Raw genomic sequence first — 18,779 nt, forward strand, 5'->3', positions numbered from 1 at the left:
TGGATGGATGGATGGGTGGATGGATGGGTGGGTGGATGGATGGATGGATGGGTGGGTGGATGGGTGGGTGGATGGATGGGTGGGTGGATGGATGGATGGATAGACGGATGCGTGGGTGGATGGATGGATGGATAGACGGATGCGTGGGTGGATGGATAGATGGATGGATGTAAACAGATAGATTAATCATGACAAATGCAGCACGGCAGTCAAGTTATATAAGGTGAGGACCCAGCAGCGATAAATGACTTCAGCAAGAGGGGGCTCGGTGGTGACTGGATAAGAGCTTCTTTATTCAATTGGTAAGAAATGGATCCAGAAGAGAATGAGAAGTGAGAAAGTATGATAAGTATAGACAACCATTTTGATGAGTTTTGTTGTGAACAGGAGCAAAAAAAAAAAAAAAAAGGTGGAGATGGAAGGAGATGTAAGAGTGAAGGAACAGTTCATTATTTTTTATAATGATAATGTGGCATGTTTGTATGTAGATGCACATGACCCAGAAATCACTGAATTAATGATGATGGCACAAGAGGGGAAAAGCGAGGAGGAGGGGGGAGGGAGAAGGAATAATTTAATTTTAGGAAGGAGTCAAGTCACTAAGAAGGTGCTGAGAGATGGGATCCAGGATGCACATGGAAGGACTGGCCTTCGATAGGAACAGGGATGGTTCATTTACTGAAAGAGTAGAGAAGGCACAATTTGTGGGCGGGATGCAGGTGGGCTATTAGATTTGATGGCGGGGAAACGAGAGAATTCTCTTCTGGCTGCTTTCGTTATCTCAGTGAAGGAAGAGATGTGCTCATTAACCGGGAACAGAGAGAGGGCAGGGATGGTAGGATCTTGAGAAGAGAAGGAAAATGTGGGATGCAATCATCACAGGCAGGGCAAGAGAGCAAACTGCCCAGGGTAGGGGAGGTGTGTTTCCAGCAAGGTCAAGGGCCCATGTGATATGTGTGGCTGAAAATCTGAAACACACCAAGCCTAAATGGTGGTGGTTTTTCCACAACAATCTTCAGATGCTCGGGAGCAGGTGTGGAGTAAGACAGTGCGGTTTACCTAGAATGGGGTTTTGTCACACGGACATAATGCCAGGAAACTTAGGGAGCTTGCACCAGGATAATGGAGCTTATAGTGGTTGAGGACAGTAAAGACATGGTAGGCAGAGGGGCGAAGGAGTCTGAGAAAGTGGTTGGCTCCATGAAATGAAGTTTTGATGAAGCTGAAGAATAACTATTTTTATTTGGGGCAACGTGGAAGGATCTCGAAGTGAGAGAAGTCAGACAGAGAAAGACAAATACCATAGGATCCTACTTATATGTGGAATCCAAAAGAAAAAACAAAACAAAACAAAACAAAAACCCACACAACAAAACAGACATATAGAAACAGAGATCAGATTTGTGGTTGCCAGAGGCGGGGGCATGGGGGTGAGGAATTAGGGGAAGGTGATCAAAAGGTACAAAATCCCAGGTATAAGATAAATGAGTTCCGGGGAGGTAAAGTATAACACGATGACTAGAGTTAACAATGCCATATCGTATACATGCAAGTCGCCAAGAAAACAGAACTAAAAAGTCCTCATCAAAAGGAAACAAAATTGTAACCTGTGAATGACTGTTAATCTTACTGTGGTAATCGTTTTGTATTCTACACATATGTCAGACCACGATGTTGTACACCTTAAACTAATGCAATGTTAGATGCCAGTTATATCTCAGTAAGACTGGGTCAAGAAGGAATTCCCTGGAATAAAAACCAGAGCAGGTGAGGGGAAGGGTAGGAGGTACAGTTCAGAGGGTAGGCTGTTTGAAATGGAGATTGTGGAGACGGATTCATCGCTGATGACAGAAGTTCTGGGGTAGGAACGTGGGAGCGAGTGGCTAAGGGGGGACTGGAGCTAATGAGGCCAACGGGCAGAAAGACTAGGTGATACACAAATGCTAGCCAGAAAGAACGATGCGGTCGAGGAGGGAAGTTGGCCCAAGCACCCAAGTCGTTGGTAAATGTTGGGGAGGGACTGGATGTCAGCAGATGGCAGTAAGAAGGCGAGGTAATAAGTATGAAAGTCTAGTTACTCGTGCTTTTGAGGAACTGGGGTTTGTGAAGGATAAAGGGAGAAATGGTTTAAATGGGCCACTGAAATGAGGTGGGAGAGAAGGAGGGTCCTTAGCTCTCTCTAGGGCCTGGGGTACATAGAATGGGGGAGGAAAAAAGAGCTTTCCTCAACTCAGGGGTCAGTGAGGTTTCACTTAGAATCATCAATGAGGGGAAGTTCTGAGAAGTTGAAGATGAAGTGGGTTTTGCTGCTGAGGTCCACGGGTACCAGGGGACAGGGTGGAAAGATTTTGGAAGGTGGGATGTGACTCAGTTGGGGAATGTAAAGAGCCATCAGAGGGACAGAATTTGGGGTAAGTATACATCATCCAGGAGGCTTGGTGACTACTCTCACTGATTCCGTCGACAGCAACAACACTTACGAGGGTATTTAATTTTTGAAATATGTGAGCATTTAAAGAAAAACCCTCCATCTCATTATTTTAAAGTTGGCCCTCAGACTCGTATGGGGTGGGAACACGGGTCTTGAGCTGTTCTGGTGCCTCTTTTATGATCTCAAAATTTCCCTTGGTGTCACTGTGGTCCTGCCTAGGGATCATAAATGACAGACAAGGAAATAAATCCAGTTCTGCCCGAGTTCAGCATCCTGCTGCCTCCTAGGGCCAGTGGAAGATGCTGCGGCCACTGCTCTACCAGCGGCCATCTTGACCTCCCTGGCAGAAGCACAGCTGCTTTCCTGGTTTGATCAAGGTGTCCTCAAATGCCCAAAAGAGACGTCTGACATTGGGAAGAAGAGACAATTGAGGAAAGGCAGGAACAGCAGCACACTTACACATGGCGCATGGCGTCCTCAAAGAGAACCAGGTCCATCACTGTGTTGACTTCATTGTGGTTCTCCAGGGCTTCCACCAGAGTCTGGGTCAGAAGTTCCCATGATTGGACGGGCATGTACTTGGGCTCACCGATACCACCGGCAAAATGGCAATACATGTTCAGGCTTTGGGTCTGCTTCACAGTCTCATCAATATCCTGGTGGTGGAACATAGGCATAAGAACCCCGTTTACTGACTCAGTTCTGGTTCCACAGAGAGTAAAGACCCCTCATTTGCTTTTTCTCTCTGGACACTTCCTGCAAATTAAGTATCAGTGCTGCTTCCACCACTTCCTTTCTCCTGAGCAGCTCTTATAAAGTAGAAGTTTAACATTCATTTACCAGCTCCATGAAGTCATGGGTGATGTTTATTATTCCCTGTGGGCTGAGGATGGGACATGGAAGGTGGAAGGTACCCTTCCCATATGCACAGTAAGAGTCCAATTCTGGGCAGAGGAGTGGATGGGAACACACGGATAGATTTCCCTAAGCAGGGGCTCTTTCGTCACTGCTGGGTAAAGGGGTCCATGCCCCAGTGCCCTCATCTCCCCCACATTTGTTCCAACAGCTCTTGCTTCCCAGTCCACAGCAGCATCATAAAACATCCTTTCCTCTTTCCGGTGAGATAGCACACTGGAGGCTTCCAGCCCCAACTTCATTGGCTCAGCCCGGAGAACTTGGTTTCTAAAAAAATGCTTCATGAGCCACCCTTAGATGACTGGTTTGTTTATGAGGATCCTGATAATCTGAAAATGTTCAGAGTAGAACCCCCTATGTATGAAATTTTCATAAAGATACGAGCTGGTTGTGTGTTGATTCTTGCCCACAGGGCAGACCTTACCATGTTTAATAAAAACCTAGTACAACTCAATTAATTTAAAAGATAGCATGTCTGTGTCTCTTTACTACCAATGTTCCTCTAAGTATCAAAGAGGCAGCTAATCATTTTTAATTTAGAAAGGAACTACTTACTTATCAAAACCCAAATCTTAGAGACTTCAAAAGGAAGAAAGGTGGTAGGGGAAGTAAGTCCAAGAAAGAACATGCTTTCTAGTACCTAAGTAGGAATTTATATGAGTATGAGCAACTGTCCCCACCTGCCATTTTTTTCTTCCAAAGTTCTGACTGGGAGAAGCACCTGGGAAAGAGGAAACCTGCATGCTCTTTACCAGCAGGGACGTTACCCTGGGAATGAGTCACTACTGTAGGGTTAGCTTTGTAAGCCCAAGGGGTAAGAGTCATCAAATCTAATGGAGGGGAAGTGAGGATGACAGTCTCGTCCACAGAGAAACCAGGACTGCTGCCTGGTTTATAAGAATGAAATGGAAAGAGTTAAATATCAAAGAGTTATTATACTTTGAAGGTGATTTCAGGGCCATGGAAAGCCTTTGAACTATTCTGGCTTTGCCACACATGAACGGTAAATGTTTAATGCAAGGCAAGAGAGCCATTCTTGCTCGCTGCAGAAGGCACGTGGGGAAGTGATGTGGGAACCCATTTACCCAGTTTGAAAATGGCTAATATACTGGGAATTGGTCCTGCTGGAAGTCAATTTACACTAATGATCTACTAGAGGAATGACTGAAGTACAGTTCTGAAAAGCCTGGTCTACAAAGACTCTTTGATGAACAAAACAACGTGTCTCCGATGTTATGATCAGAGTCAGGCTATTCAGGAGGGAGAGAGAAAATCAACCCGCCTGGTGATTCAAAGATTTCTTAATAGTGACACCACATCACACAAGGGCTACTTCTCAGAGAACTTTAAGATTTCACTGGTAGAAACAGGACTGTATAACTTCCTTGGTGGAAACGCGGCAACTTTTCTTTAATACCACTGTCAAGATTTGATGCAGCCAAAGGTACTTCCGGCTGGCATTTCAAATGTTGCTGGGGAAGGATGATGGCAGTATTAATTATATCTTAGTCTATGATTAAAAGAGTGTGTTCTTAGGATACAGACCTACATGCGAACCTCTATTTCAAAGGCTGAGTGTTGGTACTCCAAAGTGTCAGCTCAAATCAATGGGAAAAGAGAGTCAAGGCTGGTTTGCAGAGCTAACAATGAATACATGACTTGGCAAATGCTACAGCTACAGTGCTCAGAGGGGCACCTAAGATGTGAGAGTACTGAATATTGGGACATAGAAAAATGATAAGGGGGGGAATTTCAGGGTGTTCATACTAGTAAAAACCCAACTGAGATAAGTTACTTAAAAATGCTGTTTAAGGGGTGGCTCGGTGGCACAGTCAGTTGGGCGTCTGGCTCTTAGTTTCGGCTCAGGTCATGATCTCGAGGTTGTGAGATCGAGCCCCCACATGGGGCTCTGTGCTCAGTGCAGAGTCTGCTTGGGATTCTCTCTCTCTCTCTCTCTCTCCCCCTCTGCCCCTCCCGCTTGTGCTCTCTCTCTCTGAAGTAAATAAATAAATCTTTAAGAAAAAATGCTGTCCTATCATGTAGGTTGGGATGGACTGTAAGTATCTTCAGAGGTAGATCCACGATGGTATCAGGAAAAAAATCTGGTGCTAGACCTAACCAGGTGAGCTTAGGGACAACATGGTATATTTAAATACAAGTTTTGGTTATTTCTAAGTTCAAGAGAGGACAAGCAGTATGTGTGGAAAATATGTAGTTCTGGTCAACTTTTAGAAGGCTCAGTGTTAGCTGTGGGGTAACTTTGACACTAGAAGTGTAGAATGAACTTAGGCTGTGTTAATGTGTGCTTCCCAAGGCATATTCTATGGCGTATTTGTTCTGCAAATTATTAATAGGTTTTATGAAAGGAAAAGAGTTTTAGGGTCTCATATATTTGGGAAATGATAAATGAATCAGGGTTATTCAAGAATTTTAGGGCTTTTGGGGCGCCTGGGTGGCTCAGTCGGTTAAGCGACTGCCTTCGGCTCAGGTCATGATCCTGGAGTCCCGGGATCGGGTCCCGCATCGGGCTCCCTGCTCGGCAGGGAGTCTGCTTCGCCCTCTGACCCTCTTCCCTCTCGTGTGCTCTCTCTCCATCTCTCATTGTCACGCTCTCAAATAAATAAATAAATAAATAAAATCTTAAAAAAAAAGAATTTTAGGGCTTTAATGTGCTAAAAGTATTGTGAATTTCCAAGAGAGGGAAAGAATATGAAGTATTTCTCAATTTATTATGGATATTTTCTTTCCAAAGAGTGTATTATAGTGCAACTAGTTAGTAGTGTAACAAAATTATAGTGTATAAGAGGGAATGATGATCTTGCTTTTGGCCAGACCTCAGCTGGGTTGTGTGATGAAAGTCAGACACCATGATTTCAGGGGGGGGACCTGATGGAAAAGTAATCAAGATGAGGGCAAATTTCTCTGGGTTTGAAAACAAGCCATGTCAGAGGTGGCTAAAAGAACACAGGCTATTTGGTCTGGAGGAGAGAAGACCCAGGAAGGACAAGACAAATGATCCTAAAATATGTGAAAGTTTTTCGGGTAGACCTAAAATTAGTGGACAGGGAAATAAATTTTAGATCATTATTAGAAAAAAGTTCCAGCCTTTAAAATTGTTCTCAAGGTTCCAAATTTCAAAATTGTTTCAAATTCCCAGTCATTAGCAGCTCCAAAATGGCTCCCTTCAGAAAGATGAGACTGGCCATTTTCAAGGATGTTGGAGCATCCACTGGGATGACCAATCTGGGAAATGCTACTGAGAGGAATCAGTATATGATGAGGAATTGGATCAGATGATCCCCATAGACCTTTTCAACACTGACATTCTATGATTAATTTGTGCCTTTTGTTGTCCTAGCATTTTTCACCTCAGCAAAATAATGATAGATTTCCTTCCCTATCTAATCTCTGATTTTTCCTCCCAATTTATGAGCTAGATTTTATCATTTGGGTGATTATCTGCATAATTATTATTTTTCAAATGTAAAAGAATTTTTTGCAAAGCAATACTCACGTCAAAAATTTTCTTGACCACTTCTGTCTGGATTTTATCAAAAAGATTAAAGTCCTTTTCTTCCACCATCTTATCTCGATAAACCCGATTTGATTCATGCAGATAGAGCTTTACTAGGTCCTGTGTGGATTTTACACATTCTACTGAGGAGAAGAGAATGCCCTTTAAAGAGAATAGAGAAAATCTCATGTGAACGACAATTTAAAACTACAACAGCTATAATTTATTGAACCAGTTATGTGACAGGTACTGGGCTAGAAGCTTTGCCAGATAAAACTCATTTAACCACCATGATGATCCTACAAAATAATTTTTACTGTATCCATTTTGTACAATGTGGACATTGGGATTCAGAAAGACAGGAATTATGCCTAATGTCATATATATAGTATGCAGTCTTAGTACAAAACCACAAGGTTTTGAAACTAGGTCTGCCTGACCTAAGAGCCTAAAATTTTGACCATTACATTCCAAATAACCACAGTGAGGAGAGAGGTAGCTTCTCTGCTATATTTCAATTCCCTAAGTGCCAACTTGTCCCCAGTCTAGGGGACAATCCATTTATTTATTTCTAGTAGGTTCTCCTTCCATACACCATAGGGATTATTCCAAATATTTACTATTCTTTTAAAATTTTTCTCTCACCTCACCTCTCTCTGTTACTATTAGTCAATGTCTTAGCCTTCTTTTTCATTGAAAAATGGAGACCACCAAGATTAGAGTCTCCCAATGACCTCAACAGGTCCTATAACTTCAAAATCCTCTAAACCTGTGTTTTCCCCATTGCTTTCTTTTTTATCATAGAGGAAAAGGGGCCATTTAATTATTCCTCGTCACCAATGGAATAATGCTCTGACTCATGAGCAGGGCATAAAGTTCTGGTTGTAATAGGACTACCAGTCTAGTTCCTCATGATCACTCTTCTCACCACTTCCCATAAAATCTAGATTTCAGTTTCACCAAATTAAAATTATTTTATGATGCTGCATATTTTCTGTGCCTTCATGCCTTTTGCTTTTCTTGCTATGCTCATATTTCGAGATCCAATTCAAGTGCTATCTCTTTCTTGAAGTCTTCCATGGCACCTCCCTTTCTGCCCAACAGCATACCCTCTGATGTGCCCCCACTTAATGCTTTATATATACATCTATTTGTTTCTAAAATCATTCTTCTTTGTACAGGTTTGTTTCTTCCAGGTCATGATGAGTGTCTCAAAGGCAGGGAAACTGACAGGCTTCATTTTGGGTGTGGTTTATTTTTATCATTGTATTATTGGCATCTAGCATGGTGCCTGACATAAACTAGATTCTCAATGAGTGCTCACTGAAAGAATGAATGGACTAATACCGAATCCTTCAATTACTATAACCTAGCAAGAACCTCCATCAAGATTTCTGCTTTTGGTAGTGGCAGAATACCGGATTACAAACCAATCCACCGAAGTCAACTATAAAAGACAGGAAAATTATCTTTATTTTTTAAAAGATTTTATTTATTTGACAGGGACAGAGAGAGAGAGACCAAGCAGGGGGAGCAGTAGGGGGAGAGGGAAGAAGCAGACTCGCCCAATGCAGGGCTCAATCCCAGGACCGTGGGATCATGACCTGAGCTGAAGGCAGACGCTTAACTGACAGCCATCCAGGCTCCCCAGGAAAATTATCTTTAAAGCTTCATCTTTCTAGAGGCATTACGGAGTTACCAAGGTAGCGAGGACTCAAAGGGCTAAATTACTAGAGAGAAGAAAAGGAAGAAAATGAACCCCAAATCTAGCACCATTTCTTTTTCCTTTGGACATTTGCCAATTCACAACCAATGGCTTATAGGTTCAGAAACTGAAAAGACAGAGAGACAACTGACAGGTTAAGATGCTGAGCAAATTTTTTTTTAAAGATTTTATTTATTTATTTTGACAGAGAGAGAGAGAGAGACAGCGAGAGAGGAAACACAAGTGGGGGTGGGGGGTGGGGAGGGAGAGGGAGAAGCACGTTCCCTGCTGAGCAGGGAGCCCGATGTGGGGCTCGATCCCAGGACCCTGGGATCATGACCTGAGCCGAAGGCCGATGCTTAATGACTGAGCCACCCAGGCGCCCCGATGCTGAGCAAACTTATCTCAAGGGGTAGGAAGGATGAAAATTGAAGTTCAGGGATTACCAAGAAGAGGGTCATGGTGAAAACCCCATGGGAACCCCTCAAATGGTTATACACTAGGAGTATGAATGAATCACAGATCATTTTGTCCTCACGGAAACTGGAGCCCAACTTCAATCTCCTCAATCCCCAGTAACTGCTTGGCAGAAGCAGAAGCAGAAATATGTAATCTCTGAAGGAAAATAGCATCAACTAAACCCTCAAATTATCTGCACATTTTAAAACTCGTAATGTCTGGAAATAAAACAGAAATTACTGGGAATACCAGGGGATACCACCAAATCAAGAAAAAACTGGCCCATAGAAGATCTAGGTATTGGAATTATCAGATACAAATTTTAACAAAACTATCATTAATATGACTAAGACATTAGAGGACATCACATAAAGAATTTCATCAAAGAATTGGAGTCTTCAAAAATGAATCAAATGGAAATTCTCAAATTACAAACTACCCTAAATTACAGTTACTGAAATTAGGAACTTATCAACGGGGTTAATAGCAGTATAGACAGAGCTGAAAATAGAATTAGTTTAAAAAAAAATAGAATTAGTTTACAGAAAGAGAGAGTAGCACAAAATATTCAGATTGAATCACAAACAGAAAAAAAGAAAGAGCATAAGGGACATATGAGACACAGTGAAAAGTTCTCATATACATGTATTAAAATACTAGAAGAAGAAGAGAGAGAAGCAGAAGCAACATTTGAAAAGATACTGACTGGGACTTCTCTAAAACTGGAAAAAAAAATACAACTGAAAAGATAAGACATCAAACCAGATTCAGAAGTGCTATAAACACTAAGCAGAATAAATAAGAAAAATAGCACTTAGACATCTTGGGCATAATAGTGACATTTTTGAAAATCAAAGACAAACAGAAATTCTTAAAAGTTGGCAAGTAAAAAAAAACACATGTACTATCAAAGGGACAGTAAGAATTGAGAGATAATTTATCCCCAGAAACAATGGAAGCCAGAGGACAGTAGAAGGATACCTTCAAAATGCTGAAATAGCTGCCAACCTAGAATTCTAATACCCCTCCCAAAATTCTTTTAAAAAGTAAGAAATACATTTTCAGTTAAATAAAAACTGAGAGATTATTTTCTAGCCGATAGAAACTACACTAAATACTAAAGGAGTTCTTCAGGCAGAATGAAAATGATTCCAAATGGAAGAATCAGAAATAGAACAGGAATATGAGCAATGGGAAGAGTAATATGCAAGTAAATCTAAATAAATGTTGACTTGGGGCGTCTGGGTGGCTCAGGCAGTTAAGTGTCTGCCTTCAGCTCAGGGCATAATCCCAGGGTCCTGGGATCGAGGCCCATATCAGACTCCCTGCTCAGCATGGAGCCTGCTTCTCCCTCTCCCTCTGCTCCTCCCCCTGCTCACTCTCCCCCCTGCTCACTCTCTCTCTAATAAATAAAATCTTAAAAAAAAATATGCTAAGACAAAAATATTAGTGTATTGTGGATTTTCAGTATACATTTAATTAAAAAATAGACTAAAATTGGAGGGATGTAAATTGTTCTAAGACCTTTGCATTATATGGCAATTGATAAAGTACTAATTTATAAAAGAAAAAGAGATGAAATGATGCATTTGGTAACTATTAGATGAACAGTAAACAGATGCAGGCTAAAAGAGGGAGAAAATAAAAGAATAAAAAGTAATTAGAATACAAAAAATGAGGGGCGCCTGGGTGGCTCAGTTGTTAAGCATCTGCCTTCAGCTCAGGTCATGATCCCAGGGTCCTGGGATTGAGCTCCACCTCGGGCTCCCTGCTCAGCGGGAAGCCTGCTTCTCCCTCTCCCGCTCCCCCTGCTTGTGTTTCGTCTCTCACTCTGTCTCTGCCAAATAAATAAATAAAATCTTTAAAAAAAAAGAATACAAAAAATGAGAGGAAAGGAAACATAGAATAGTTAGAACATACTGAAAACAGTATAAAGTAGATTTAATCCTAATATATATTATATAAAACATCAAGTATAAATGAACTAAATATTTTAATTAAAAGACTATGATTATTAGACTAGTTTTAAAATATCCAACTAGATGTTGCCTATAGGAGATATACCTTAAACGTAAGAAAAAAGAGGCTGAAATAAGAAATTGGAAAACAATATAGCATGAAGGAATTGGAAACAATATAGCATGAAGGAATTGGAAACAATATAGCATGAAGGAATTGGAAACAATATAGCATGAAGGAATTGGAAACAATATAGCATGAAGGAATTGGAAACAATATAGCATGAAGGAATTGGAAACAATATAGCATGAAGGAATTGGAAACAATATAGCATGAAGGAATTGGAAACAATATAGCATGAAGGAATTGGAAACAATATAGCATGAAGGAATTGGAAACAATATAGCATGAAGGAATTGGAAACAATATAGCATGAAGGAATTGGAAACAATATAGCATGAAGGAATTGGAAACAATATAGCATGAAGGAATTGGAAACAATATAGCATGAAGGAATTGGAAACAATATAGCATGAAGGAATTGGAAACAATATAGCATGAAGGAATTGGAAACAATATAGCATGAAGGAATTGGAAACAATATAGCATGAAGGAATTGGAAACAATATAGCATGAAGGAATTGGAAACAATATAGCATGAAGGAATTGGAAACAATATAGCATGAAGGAATTGGAAACAATATAGCATGAAGGAATTGGAAACAATATAGCATGAAGGAATTGGAAACAATATAGCATGAAGGAATTGGAAACAATATAGCATGAAGGAATTGGAAACAATATAGCATGAAGGAATTGGAAACAATATAGCATGAAGGAATTGGAAACAATATAGCATGAAGGAATTGGAAACAATATAGCATGAAGGAATTGGAAACAATATAGCATGAAGGAATTGGAAACAATATAGCATGAAGGAATTGGAAACAATATAGCATGAAGGAATTGGAAACTATATAGCATGAAGGAATTGGAAACAATATAGCATGAAGGAATTGGAAACAATATAGCATGAAGGAATTGGAAACAATATAGCATGAAGATACTGACTAAAATAATGTGGAATAGCCACACTACTCTACAAAATTGACTTAAGGCAAGAGCCATTTTTAGAAATAAAGCGGTGTATTTAATAATAAGAAAACGGTCAGTCCACTAGGAAGATATACTAATTCTAAATGTGTGTGCACCTAATAACCTAGTTTCAAAATACATAACGCAAATATGACATAAACAAAAAGAGAAATGGACATGTCCACAACTGCACAATTGCACCTTTTTAAGAAACTGACAGAACTGACAGAACAAGTCGTCAAAAAAATCAGGAAGGATATAAAATATTTCAATGACATGATTTACAAGCTTGACCTAAATTGGCATATTGATTCAGCTACACTCAGCACCTGAAGAATGCACTATTTAAGAAGTGCACATTGGTCAAATCTTGGGACATAAAGCAGATCTCAACAAATTTCAAAGGAATAAAATAATTGAGTATATTTTCTGACAACCATGGACTTAAGCTGAGCATCAGTAAGAGAAGGATAGCTAGAAAATCTCTCAATTTTAGAAAATAAAGCAATACTTCCAAATATCCCATGGGTTAAAGGAGAAACCATAGGGGAAATTAAGAAATACTATGAAGTGAATGATAATAAAAATACAACATATAAAAGTCTGCATGATACAGGGTATGGCATAGTGATAAATTCATAGCCTTAAAATGAATGTTTTAGAAGAGCCGAAAGGCTGATGATTGATGACACAAGTAGCCATTGTCATGGAAGTTAGAAAAAGGAGAGCCTCAAACCTAAAAGTGTGAAGAAAGTGATTATAAAGAAAAGAGCAATTATTAATATAAAAGCAGTTATCAAATAGAGACAGCAAATAAAGCAAAAAAAAAGCCTATAATATTAGTATATTTTTCAGTTTCTTTGAAAAGATTAGCACAATTGATAACTCCTTAGTAAGGCTGATAAAAGAGAAAAAGAGAAAATCAGAAAAGACACAAATACTCAATATCCAGTATAAGAAAGAAGACATAATCTCAGATACAACAGGTATCTAAAATTAGAAATTGAGAGCATTGATATCGTACCACAACTGACACATGAAGAAACAGAAAATCTGAATTGGCTAATGTGTACAAAGAAATTGAACTCATACCTTAAGATTTTCTACAAAGAACTCCAGATTGTTTCAGCAGTAAATTCTTCTGACATTTAGGAAGGCTCACTACAATGTTTTACAAAAGCTTCCAGAGAGTAGAAAAAGAGGGACCAGCTCCCAGTGCATTTTATGAGGAAAGGAAAATTACAGGGCCATCTTATTAATAGAGTTGCAAAAAGAATATTAAAAAATAGCAAATGGAACCCAGCAAAATATAAAAGGCTCAACATGTAGCAATTAAGTTGGGTTGATTAGAGGAATGCAAGGGTGATCTAAGACTCAAAACTAATCAATGTAATTTATCACATTTCTAGAAACAATGAGAAAAAATCGATATGATTATTTCAAGAGCAACAGAAAAATCATTTGTTAAGTTTCAACGTACATTCCTGGTTAAAACTCTTAGGAGACCATAGACAGGAGGAAATTTTCTTAATCTGTCAAAAAGCATCCCCCGAAACCTATAGTAAGCAACACACTTAATGGTCAACTATTACAAGCCCTTCCCTCTAAAATTAAGAATGCATCAAGAGGCCACGCATACAACTTCTCTTCAACATCAGTTGTAGCCAGCACAGTAAGACAAGAAAAAGAAATTATAAGATTAAAGGACTGGAAAGAAAGAAATTACTATCACTAGTATTTTTTTACCAATAACATGACTGTATATGTATGTATAAACATAATATTAAACGAAGCTACAAAATAATATTTGTCATAGGATTCTATTTTGGTAACGTCCAAAAATAGGCCAAAAGAGCTTAGGGTGTTAGAAGTCCAGACAGTATTTACCTCTGGGAGGGAAAGAAAAACCAAATGGAAGGGAGAAAAAAGGAAGAGCTTTAGGATTGTGGGAATGTTCTGTTTCTTGATCTGAAGATCTAAAATCCTTCTCGTGCTTACGTAGGTGTGATGACTTTGTGATAATTAACCAAGCTGTGAGCTTATGACTCATGTGCTTTCCTACATGTATGTTATACTCTGATAAAAGTTTATTTTTGCAAAAGAAAGAAATTCCATTAGGTCCCTTTGGCCCCGCCCACACCCATCTCTCCGCCTCCCTCCTCCTCGGCTCTCCTAGGTATCAAGCAGGAACCAGAGGCAGACAGCAGGAAGAAGCACCGACCAGGAACCCCAACTTCTTGGACTTTCACAGGGAGGTGCACGATCACTTGGAGCTTATAACCCCGGGAAAGCCAAATGCTCAGGATGCCTGGCAGTTAAGGGCTGAGTCGATGTGAGCACACTAAGCACAGACTCCGTACTTTAGTTACGAGTCATATTGAGATGGGAGCGGTTAATGATTTTTGCCACTCAGAGCTCTATCAGATCATGTCCTGATCAGGACAGTGAGGGGAGTGCAGAGAAGGTCTGAATTACTGAGCCTTGGGTCAAGCTGGATGGAGGAAAGCAGCATGTTTAGGCAACGCCTGTCTTCCGGCAGACATTTAACCACCCACTCATGCTTCAGACAGGGAGGCGGGGAGGCAGGCAGGGGAAGCTGTGGTCAAGCTCTGAGCCTGAAACTGCCCTCTGGAGGAGGAGGGGAGGGGGCTGTGTGGTTGCAGGGAGGCAGGCGCTCCAGGGAAGGATGCATTTTCCCCACCCACCCTTGTGGCAGGTGGCTGACAGCTGACTGGCTACAGAGAGCCCAGAAGATTGCCACTCAGCCTGCCTGAGTTAGACAAAGACATGGGCCTTCACGACCATTCATGCTGTCACCTAGCTGGTAACTTCCCCCAGCCTCTCTTAAATTGGGATAATAATGTGCAACCCAAAGGGCTGTCATGAGTATACATTTCAGGATGTGTGGGTGACAAGGCGTCTGTCCGGGCAGGAGCTGGATGCTTCTGGTAGAGGAGACTTAATGCCCTCCTCCCTTCAGCTCTGCCCTATGAGCAATGTGCATTTGTTCCAATGACATTAGCTGCATTGAGATTTCAGAGAGGGGGTATGTGATAACAGAGATCTTTCTCTGTTAATACTCAAGATGAGAGATGAGAGTGGGCATGCACAAACTTTACTACTGTCCTGGCCTCACGGCTACAATCTTCAGGCTTCACAGGCTTCGAGTGGAGTCTTTCTTGCTGCCTCATATGTGCTTCTGCTGTGTCAGAAGCACATATGAGAAGGACAGAATGGTGTGGTGGATGGAGGGCCTGGCCAGGAACCCAAAGACCCGGATTCTTGCCCCAGTTCCTTCACCGGCTGGCTGTGTGCTCTCAGGAAAATCTACAGAATCCCTGGGGGGGTCTCTGTTTCTCCTCATTTTTAGCAGAGTTAATGTTTAGAAGGTGCATGACCCAGGAGGGCTGTCCTGAGCCAGCTCAGGTGTGTTCTCAAAGACCTGCCCTCACGTGGGTCTCGGTGTCTCCACCATTAAGTTCAGCCATTCCGGAACACAGTTGTTAGGTCTCTGAACTAATGTTTGGGGGATTTCTGCTCTTTACAACCAAAAGTCTTGGCTGGACCCTGCAGGCCCTGTGTCCTCACGGTCTGGACCTTTGCTAGTCTGAGGTTCCCCGGAATTCTACCCGCACAGGCAGTGTGCCCTGGGTAATGAAATCCAAATACACGTGCTCACTGTGGCAGGTCTGCCTCACTCCCTGATCATGCCGACTGACATCCCCCAACAGGTGTGGCCTCTGCTTGTTATAAAAGGCATCCTTCCCTCTATCCTTGCCCAGGGCCCTCTGGGGGAGGAGTCTCTGAAAAGCCGTTTCTGCCCATTCCTGTCCAGGAGGGGAAAGGTGTGGACTCCACCCTGTGAGGATGGTGTGTCTGACCAAGAGAAAGAGGGGGCTGGGCTTTGCCACATTGCCCTCTGGACGTTGTGGCCACGAAGGGTCAAGAAACGGAGAGCAACAGGCAGAGACAGGCTATCACCATTCAGAGGAGCAGGTGGAAACATCTCAAATGGCTGTGGCCTGGAAAGGAACCTGGAATTTTAAAACAGAGGCTTCCCAGGGGCTGGCAGATGGTATCTCAAGAATATTACGACATGGCTTTCTTTAGGAAGCAGATCTACCCTGCATGACTCAGGGGACATTCTTTTTGATCCCAAGAACAATGGGTATATCACCAGGGCCTGCAAAATAGTTTTCTCTGCATTCCTTCCAAGGCATGCTGGAATCATTATATAACATTTTCTTCAAGATGCCGAGCCTTCTCCAACCCAAAGGAATCAACTCAGAAACGCATCCTGGGAAATGACGTGTTTGTCACTGGCAAACAGAACTCTATCTGGTTGACGTCCTTCCTCGCGGATCCCATGGCACCCTGTTTACCTGTTCATTATGCTCATGACTCCATATGAACTGTGCCTTTGCCTAAGAGTTTGGCATTAACTACTGTTTTACCAAGAGTGGAAGGGACCAGATCATCACTAAGCCTTCTGGGGCATCTCTGAATAGATGGACTCACCTGGAAAATGTTGGCAAAGTCTCTGAGGTTGAAAACATAGTGGAATTTGATCGCTGTGGGTAGGAACGTGGTGGCAATTTTCTGGTGGAAGGTCAGGGCCAGATTAATGAGCTGGGGGCTGGATTTCTGCAGGGCCACTGGGAAGTGTCTGAACGTTAGGTGCTGAGTCAAGATGGTGCCGTAGATGGAGGCCAGGGCGTCTGCTCCCGGGAAGGAGACGACGAACACGCTGAAATGACGCTGCCCAGGGGAACAGGCATGTGAGTTAGAGCATGAGTTAGAGTCAAAATCGCCTTCTGGGGATTTGGGTAAAATAATGAGGAATTCTTAGAAGGGCTTTGGATTCTATAATCTGGTCACATTTTTCACACTGAACCTAAACTTGGGTTGAATCTAAATGTCTGGAGGAGTAACAGGCTTTGGGCCTTTAGTTGAAGATGTCAGCAGGTAGTAGGAAGAGAACAGAACTTGAACTCAGAGCATCTGAGTCCCAACAAGTATTTGATACTGAAGATCCACATGACCTTAGGAGAGTCACTTCACCTCTCTGAAGTTTCCCTACTCTGAAGAAGGAGTGAAATCAGATGGACTCCATGACCCCTTCCAGCTCGAAAAGCTTCATGGCTCTGGGTCTAGGAGTATCTTTGTCCCCCTAGACATGCAAATCAGCATCCTGTATGGTTTGTCACTTTCAGAGGCTGGACAGGGGGAGGGCCAATGATTACTTGTCACTGAGTGATAGCCATCCTGGTAAGACAGAATTTATTCAGGATTCAGGACCTGAGCTCCTCCCATACCTGAAGCCGTGGGTTGATGGTAAAGCTGCCTGCAGTGGGGTTCATACAGGAAACATACTGGACATTCTTGATCTCCTTCAGGGACAGCTTGCTCTGATCGTACCTGGAACAGGCAGAAACCACAGTGACAGATGGGTGAGGGTCCAGGCAGGTAAGTGCCTTGTCAAGGTGAGGTGGGATGTGTCCTATCATTCATGTGTGTGGGTGGTTAAAAGAAGAGTCCAGAGGAGCGCCTGGGTGGCTCAGTCGGTTAAACGGCTGCCTTCGGCTCAGGTCATGATCCCAAAGTCCTGGGATCGAGCCCCGCATCCGGTTCCCTGCTCAGTGGGAAGCCTGCTTCTCCCTCTCCCGCTCCCCCTGCTTGTGTTCTTTCTCTAGTTCTCTCTCTGTCAGTTAAACAAATAAATAAAATCTTTATTAAAAAAAAAGTCCAGTTCCATTGGTAGAGATTGAAAAAGAACAAGAGCTTAGGACCAAATCCTGAGGGGTCCAACATCTATGGGAGTAGTGTAGGAGAGAGAAACCATAAAGATGGACTAAGGGGTAGGGTAGAGATCCAGGGTGTATGGCACCCCAGAAGGCAAAGGAAACCAGTATTTCCAAAAGGAGAGAGCAGTCAACCGTGTCCAGTGCTGTAGAGAGAAGAAGAAAGACAGTGACCCAACCCACTGGGTCTGTTAGATCTTAATAAAGATAGAGTTGGGGGTGAGCAAGAACAATGGTTCAGCAAAGTAGAAGAAACAGAAACCAGGTAGTGGGGTGAGCAGTGATGGGGAAGGTGGCAAAGTGGAAACAGAGCAGAGAAATTTGGCTTTGTAGGGAGAGAGAACAGGCCAATAATTAGAAAATGATGTTTCTGAACACAATAGAGGAAATCTAGGTGAGTCTCAATATTGAAGAGAAGGAACTATTCAGGACTTGAGGGGCAGTTAACGCAGGAGGTGGGAGAGAGCAGAAGCAAGAAGCTGGTGATGGTTCAGCTTCAGGGAAGGTGTGTCAGGACCAGGGAGAAAGGGACGCAGGGGGAAGCAAGTAAGTTGTACAGATGTGGAAGCAAGAAACAAAGATGGCGCCCGTGGTCACCAGCGGAGGTGGGGTGGGAAGCTTGCCGACAGACAGAAGGTATGATATAGCCATTGCTGAGAGTGGAAATGCAAAATGTCAAGGCAACAGGGCAGGATTTCCAGAGAGCTTCTACCGCCCACCTAAGTCCATCAGACCATGAGTCTGACGTAACACTTGTGTGCAGGGCTGAAGGGTTCCAGAACAGTCCAGGTGCTGGTGCGCACACTGCAGACGGCGGTATATGGCAGGCATCCCACAAAGACGTGAGGAATGACTGAAAGGCAACTCAGGTCACCATCACAACCATCATTCTCTCTGAGC

At 42.3% G+C, this 18,779-nt stretch overlaps 1 protein-coding gene across 1 annotated transcript in view; it reads right to left on the minus strand.

The window, feature by feature from the left end:
* DNAH9 (dynein axonemal heavy chain 9) overlaps positions 1-18,779 on the minus strand; it is a 371,410-nt gene that overhangs the window by 173,091 nt on the left and 179,540 nt on the right. Inside the window, exons 40-43 of the mRNA XM_088027042.1 lie at positions 17,394-17,496; positions 16,597-16,836; positions 6,861-7,022; positions 2,891-3,087 (exon numbers count right to left, since the gene is read on the minus strand). Of these exons, the coding sequence (XP_087883168.1) occupies positions 2,891-3,087; positions 6,861-7,022; positions 16,597-16,836; positions 17,394-17,496 (702 nt within the window). The remainder of the gene's footprint in view (positions 1-2,890; positions 3,088-6,860; positions 7,023-16,596; positions 16,837-17,393; positions 17,497-18,779) is intronic.

The sequence above is a fragment of the Eumetopias jubatus genome, unplaced genomic scaffold (assembly GCF_037043125.1).
Source record: "Eumetopias jubatus isolate StellerSeaLion01/CBP00866 unplaced genomic scaffold, mEumJub1_p1.0 scaffold_10, whole genome shotgun sequence".
Lineage (NCBI taxonomy): Eukaryota > Metazoa > Chordata > Mammalia > Carnivora > Otariidae > Eumetopias > Eumetopias jubatus.